The sequence below is a fragment of the Ceratina calcarata genome, unplaced genomic scaffold, assembly GCF_001652005.2.
Source record: "Ceratina calcarata isolate Rehan_Ccalc_2016 unplaced genomic scaffold, ASM165200v1 scaffold328.2, whole genome shotgun sequence".
In the NCBI taxonomy this organism is placed as follows: Eukaryota; Metazoa; Arthropoda; class Insecta; order Hymenoptera; family Apidae; genus Ceratina; species Ceratina calcarata.
The window spans coordinates 102,352-109,214 of NW_017155517.1; the positions used below are offsets into that span (position 1 = coordinate 102,352).

The window sequence follows — 6,863 nt, forward strand, 5'->3', positions numbered from 1 at the left end:
TAAACATAATTTTTGTTTGAATTCATTTACTATACCATATATCTTCATTGTAGATGCTGGAGATGACAAGTTATTTTCTACATTGGAAAACAGTTTACTCCAAGCTATACCTGCTGATATGGCGGAATGGCGTAGGTCATTTAGTAGACCAATTAAACAAGTCAAACTTGGAGCTAGTTTTGTACCATTTTCTAAAGATGTTTTGCCATCTGAGAATGATTGGCACTTGATAAAACAACCTATATTTCATATTTATTGGACTGAATGTTCTGTAAATAGATTGACATTATAATTATCTAAGTATTGCGTAAAGGAAGATCTTTTTATTATAAGTGTCAATATCATTACAGGATGTAGATACTTACAAAACAACTGTCAGAGAAGATATAGATAACTGGCTGAAAACATTAACACAGCATCACATTCATGACTGGATGATTGTTATTGTAGAAATATATGACATAAAGAAGACAAATAAATTATTACCCAGGACAACGGTGCTGGATAAAATTCGTAGTGATTTTGCAGCAAAGAATGGTGACAGGTGAAGTAATAATCATATGATGAATGTTCAACGAATTTATTTTTCTTTGCCATTTAATTGTATTTCACTGATAATACAACGTGACTGTAACTCAAATTTAAGACTACGAAACTAAGACCTTACAACCATGTAGAACGCTCCGCTGAAATAATTGAAATTGCACCGATGTCCACTTTACAATCTTATGAATAGGAAAAGTCAATATAATGTGTCACGTTTACTTAACGATGTAAAATATAATTTACTTTATGCACACACAGATGTTGTGCTGTAATAAATCCAGTAAAATCAGAGATGCGCTCGGCTGAATCATGGAGAAGCCTAATCGGTCGTATACGCTATCTAATGCTTGTTGCATACGATAAAACGTTATCTCGGTTTGAAGACATTATTAGGGATCAAAGAGAAAATAGGAATCATCCAAATTGGAATTTTTGTCACTATTTTCTACTGCAGGTAAATTAACGTTTATGTGTGTCACCATTATTTTTATAAAAGTTTCAACTTTATACAATTATATAGTGATTTATTTTCTTTAGGAAGAACTTGCGTTTGTTTTACAAATGTTGGAATTATATGATGAAGCATTAGTACAGTATGATGAATTAGACGCTCTCTTTACACAATTCGTGCTTAATTCCAATCTAGGAGGTATGATATCTTTGTACCTTTAAAACATTTATTTTTTATAAATTATGTAACTAATTGATTATCACATTATTTTCAGATACTCCTATCTGGCTAAATTTATTTCAAACACCTCTAAACAATTGGGGTGGTGTTAATTTAAGTAACGGTACAAATCTTCACTTAAGACACCTTTTGGCTGAATGCAAAGCATCGTTATTAGATCTTAGAAGTTATTTATTCAGTAGACAGTGTGCCATGTTATTAGCACTTAACAAACCATGGGAGGTTTGTACATAAACTCATATTTTAATAAAACAAAGTTTAATGAACAATATAAAGATGCAATATAAAGATAAAATTATGATTTAGGTTGCGCAAAGATGCTTATCATTTGTGCACAACACGTTAAGTGAGTTACGTATATTAGAAGTTCAACATCCCGAGGGATCGATTGAATGTTGGTCATTCCTTTGTGCATTAGAGGTATTGCAAGCTTGTCAATTGTCGTCCTATAATATCGATAATAATCAACAACTAGATCTTTGCTCCTTACACACAGCAAGTTTATGGGCTCTTGCCAGGGATAAAGTAAGTTACTGGAAATACTAATTGAATAACATAATTTTATTACATATAAGTCAACATGAATTAAATAAAACGACACCTTTAATATATTCAAGTATCTTTATTGTAATATATTTCAGTTGGGAAGTTTAGGAAAATTGTGTGGGTTAATGCCTGGAAGTGAACCTTCTAGTGAACAATTACATACAGTCGTTTACCTCATAGCTGGTATGGGAGATTCTGAATCGCAGGTAGAGGGTAAATTGACGCCTACCGACAAATTGAAAGAAGCGCTTTCATCAAAGGAGGCATTTAAAAAACAATATCTTGAGCACGCAGAATTAGCTATGGGTACTTATAAACACGTGGGTCGGATTCGTTCGGCAAGATTGATTGGTAAAGAACTGGCACAGTTTTATAGTGAACTCGGAGAAAATCAAAAAGCTGTTGCATTCTTATCGGATGCATTAAAAACGTATACCAACGAAGGCTGGAATCATTTAGCGGCGCAAACTCAGCTCGAACTGGCCCAATGCTACAAAAGAATGGACGACGTAGAAAAATACACGAAAATTTGTACGGCTATCGCTAGCTTAAACGTACTACACGTTACCGTTCGTAATACATATTTTGAAGAAATGTCTGGGTATATGAAAATGATCTCGTCGCCGCAACCCTTACTCGTAGAACTGGCGTGTGCTTTTGTGATACTCAGTATGGAAGTTAAAGTGGATAAAGTTGTCCAAGATTGCATGGTCAACATCGAAATAAGTGTACAAAGCTTATTTCCCAGAGAGGTGACATGTACCAAAGCGTCTGTTTCTGTTGAAGAAGTTCAAAAACCTCAATTATCTAATAAGAAAAAAGGTTCAAAGTTATCACCGGAACCGTCAATTCCACTGCTATCAAAATGTACTTTAGAGGATATGAAATCATCCGACCCAAGTTTAATTCAATTACAAGTGTATTCGTTTCTAGAAAGAAAAGAGGATAAAAGCTTTGGGTCTGCGAGCGTTGTACACAAGAACATTAAGCCTGTTGTGAGACGTTCTGATAGTACAAAACATAGAAAACCTTCGCTAAATGTAAAGGGTGATTTCAGTAAAGCGTTATCGTGCAACAAGTTTACAATGAAACCAGGCACGAACACGTTCACGTTATCCAGATGCGTCGATCAACCTGGTTTTTACAAAGTTGGCCAACTATCGTTAATTATCGAAGAGAGATTGGAATTCCTATCGCCCATGTTGAATCCTCGTTTATGCTACGAGGTAGCCAAGACCCAGCCTACCATTTCTTTGAGATGCGGCAGAGATTTATTGGCGGGTCTTGTACAAGATATCGAACTAGTTATTATGAGTAGTAGTATAAAGATAACTAAAGAAATGAAGCTCAAGTTACGTACATCTAGGGGACTGTTGATCCAAGTGGATAATTTACAAGAAGTAATGTCTAAAGAATTAGAAATACCACTGCCATCGTGTGAACCATTTGAAACGGTCCGATTGAAATTTAAAGTTTTAGCTGAACTTCCACCAAAGAAAGATGCATTATCAATGGAACACAAGGTATTCTCGTAAGCCGTAACGAGTATATTTTCTAAAAGAGGGGATTATATTATGTAAATATTTATTACTTTCTACATTTTTATAGCTGAATATTCAATGTCCATGGGGTGCGGAAGAGAGTATACTTTTACATTTCGGTCCACCTCTTATGTCGAATATGAAACTTCACACAGCAAAACAAAGAAAATTTATACAAATAATTGTAACAGGATTAACAAGTCAACTTCTGCAATTGATTGAACCGGAATTAACAACAGCAACGTCAATAGATGTTAATTTTAAAAGCTTGAATCCCATTGCGGGTCAGAGATTAGTAATAGGTAATGGAATAAACGTATCATTTATGTGGGAACTTGAAATTGGTAAAGATGAAAAGTCTCTGATACCAATAAAGACTGATTTTCGTGTAAGATACGTACCAATTAATGACACTGAAGAACTGAACGATTTACATACCAATGAGGATCCTCTGCAAATACATACGTTACAAAGAGTGGAGAAAGCAGCCAGTCTTTATAGATGCAATTTTGATATTACAAATTATGTGGTAAGGGTATAGATTATTTCTCTAATCGTTGTTTACTGTATAAAATCAGTAAAAATGTATTTCATTTATTTATTAATAATGTTAAATATATAAAATGTACTTTAAAAATATTTCAACCAAGGTGAGTTTCTATTTATAATATCATTTTCCAGACTTTATTTACAGTGTCTTCAAAGGTTGAAGCAGCTGGAAACGGGGGTGAATTTTGTCGTGCTGGTAGCATGTGCCATCTTTATCTTACTGTAACACGTATGTCACCTGGTGCTAATCCGAATCCTTCACCGCAATTAATGTATGAAGTTCTTGCTGATCAAGCTATGTGGGCTGTATGTGGTCGTACCGCCGGCATTGTGTCTTTGGAAGTCTTAGAGAAGCAAAGTGTCACATTAGACGTGATGCCCTTAACTAGTGGTTATTTACCTCTTCCCGTTGTTCGATTGTCTCGTTATATTCCAGCACCAGAGTCCAAGAGTGGTAAGTGTTCTAACACTAAAGGATTTTCACTCTTGTTTTTTCATTCTCTTATTTCATTACTTATATCTTTGACCTTTTAACATAATTTACTTCGTATTTTTGTAAGTTTATGTTGCTAACATCCATTAACTTCTTTTTAAAGATATGGTTCGTAAAACTGAGATAGCTTCTAGTTCAAGATTAGAACCGTTCAGTCCTGGTCAAGTTTACAATGCTAGTAAGGCACAGCAAGTTCATGTTCTACCAGCAGCACCTTCAGAAGTAAACTGAATACAAACATTGATATTGAGAACATCTAATAATAATTATGCATGACAAAATGCAAATTATATACGCACACGACCAAGTCCAGTTCTGCATTGTGGTCTACGATATTGAATAATATTATTATTCACTTATGATTCCTTTATCTTCTTTAATTGAAATTTGAGTTTTGCATAAATAGAATTTATATATATATATATTGTTCGAAGTTATATAATTTAAAGTCAAATTTCAATTTGTATCATTGTTTATATTTATTAACATAATTGTTGAGTTAAATTTTGCCATTAGAATGAAGGATATAATATGACAATATATGAGCAGTAGGTAAAAATCATAAGTTTTATAGTCGAAAAGCAAAGAAAACTTACATATAATGCTTTCTCTTATGAATTAATGTGATGTGTATTCTAGTGAACTTGTTGAACAATATTCAGTTTTTGATATGGTTGTATAGTCCAGGTATAAGATTTGACCGACGGAAATCTTTTGTTCCATTTAAGTCGAGATAAGTTGTAGAAAGAAACTATTGATGTCATTTGAAATTATGTACTTATAATTTNTTCCATTTTTTCAATAATTAAAGCAATTATCTACAAAATTCTAAAGTATCTCTCATATACTAATAAAACTGAAGTTGATTTTACATAATCCCATTTATATATTGTTTGATAATATTGTATCCTATTTAGAACTGATTAGAAATTGTATAATAGATTAAAATATAACTTTTATTTTTTATATGTAACTGTTAAGGTGAACAAAGCTCTGAATAAAAAGGATTTTATTAAAGAAGGTGAACAGTTAATCCATTACATACAATATGTCTATTAAATATGAAATGTATTTTTACATTCAGTATATTATCAGAAACCAAATTATTGGGAAATATATGTACATTTAAATTGTTACAAAAAGTAATTACTGATATATACAATACATATTTTTGATGACAATGATAGTGTGTGAAGTACTGGACATAATACAATCTAATAAACAGGCCACATAGTACACTGATGCTTCCCTAATATCAATTAGCTATGTACATTACCTGTATTCATATATGAATCTTGTGAAGAATAGTGTTTTTGAATCATACATGTACATATAAAAGTCAGAAATATTAATAAGTAGGTAATGGTTGTTGTGTGAGTAACAAACCAAATCTACGTTTTAATGTTATTCTTTCTCTGGAATATTTGTCTTCCGGCGAAAATCGAGCTAAAATCATTTTTTATGTTAAATATTTTTAAGAGATTGCACATAAAAAAAAATTTTGCTATTTACCTGGATGAGCTGATAATGTTGGATGACCATGTGGATCCATCTTCTACAAAACAAAAACAATATGAATATAAATGTAAATAGGTATCATAAAATAAATTTTCAATTTTTTATATTTGTCTCTGATTCTCTAAATCCAAAGTATAATATCAAGAGAATTATAAATGTTTTATATCAATGAACATTTAACAGTATGTAGTACAGTTTTATTACCTTCAGCGTGTACACTCGATCTCCGTTTTCATTTAAATAATACATTAAGTACATTTTTGCACTTTAAATTTATTCTTCTGTGTATTAATTCGTAGGTTAGGTTCCACAGCACCACGTTTGTTGCGCTCTGCACGTTTTGCGTTTGCCAGCGTTTGCCACGTAAAGAAATAAAGAGAAAGAGAATAGATTTCCTACCAATTTCCTACGTTTATCTATTGCGTATCGCGCCAAACTCGAATCGTCGGTGTGCCCACCGAGTTACTAACTTTCTTGGTGTGATTACCGACTATGGTTAACCCTGTTGGATTCCATTTGATGTCCTAACGCTTACATCATGCACGGGCGCTGTCCACAGTGCACCACAGTGCCCATTCTTTAGTGTAATATCTTCTCGATGATTAAAATCAACAAATGACTACGATATCGAATTCATTTCGCGCGCTTTTCACATCATCCACACTTATAGTATTTCTGTTTTATACGTTTGTCATTAAAAATATAATAAAGTGTAATGAACAGAAAAAAGTTTTCGACGCCTTCGGCTGCAAAAAAGGCAAAATTTCGGTAACTGTTTGCATTGTCTACTGACAATCTAGTCTTAACCTTATTACATTTACTTCGCATAAATTTGTGTTTATATTATTTTATTAAAATAACATTTTTATAAAAGAATCGTAGCTAATATGTTGGGACAAATACTTTGATCCTATGAATTAGCTATAGAGTAACAACACTTGTTATTAAATAATTTTTTGTACATTAATCTCTTATTTCA

At 32.5% G+C, this 6,863-nt stretch overlaps 2 protein-coding genes and 1 long non-coding RNA gene across 5 annotated transcripts in view; 1 reads left to right on the forward strand and 2 right to left on the reverse strand.

Annotated features, from left to right (window-relative positions):
- Positions 1-4,774, forward strand: part of SIDL (SIDL trafficking protein particle complex subunit 10) — a 7,825-nt gene extending 3,051 nt beyond the window's left edge. The window contains exons 2-11 of one of the 3 annotated variants that reach the window (XM_018024311.2): positions 54-271; positions 351-544; positions 805-1,000; positions 1,084-1,195; positions 1,272-1,459; positions 1,544-1,762; positions 1,879-3,306; positions 3,392-3,853; positions 4,006-4,327; positions 4,470-4,774. In XM_018024311.2, coding sequence (XP_017879800.1) covers positions 54-271; positions 351-544; positions 805-1,000; positions 1,084-1,195; positions 1,272-1,459; positions 1,544-1,762; positions 1,879-3,306; positions 3,392-3,853; positions 4,006-4,327; positions 4,470-4,597 — 3,467 coding nt within the window. In that variant the 3' untranslated portion in view covers positions 4,598-4,774. Of the gene's footprint in view, positions 1-53; positions 272-350; positions 545-804; positions 1,001-1,083; positions 1,196-1,271; positions 1,460-1,543; positions 1,763-1,878; positions 3,307-3,391; positions 3,854-4,005; positions 4,328-4,469 lie in introns of those variants that run through there. The other 2 variants (XM_018024313.2, XM_018024312.2) reach the window with 2 other exon arrangements.
- On the reverse strand, positions 4,301-5,153 carry LOC113464300 (uncharacterized). The gene is made up of 3 exons (XR_003389133.1): positions 4,963-5,153; positions 4,666-4,693; positions 4,301-4,593 (listed from the first exon to the last, which is right to left on the reverse strand). It is a non-coding gene; the product is annotated as an uncharacterized LOC113464300 (long non-coding RNA).
- A 205-nt stretch (positions 5,154-5,358) lies between these two features.
- Nop10 (Nop10 ribonucleoprotein) lies at positions 5,359-6,393 on the reverse strand. Its single transcript, XM_018024274.2, has 3 exons — positions 6,089-6,393; positions 5,879-5,921; positions 5,359-5,812 (listed from the first exon to the last, which is right to left on the reverse strand). The coding sequence occupies exons 1-3, from the start codon at positions 6,140-6,142 to the stop codon at positions 5,715-5,717; spliced, it is 195 nt and encodes a 64-aa protein (XP_017879763.1). The 5' UTR covers positions 6,143-6,393; the 3' UTR covers positions 5,359-5,714.
- Positions 6,394-6,863: the final 470 nt, after the last annotated feature.

Coding starts and splice junctions, on each gene's coding strand:
- Nop10 (XM_018024274.2), bottom strand. CDS start 6,142: ATGTACTTAATGTATTATTTAAATGAAAACGGAGATCGAGTGTACACG. Junction 5,922..6,088: donor ATCGAGTGTACACGCTGAAG/GTAATAAAACTG, acceptor TTTGTTTTGTAG/AAGATGGATCCACATGGTCA. Junction 5,813..5,878: donor AACATTATCAGCTCATCCAG/GTAAATAGCAAA, acceptor AAATGATTTTAG/CTCGATTTTCGCCGGAAGAC.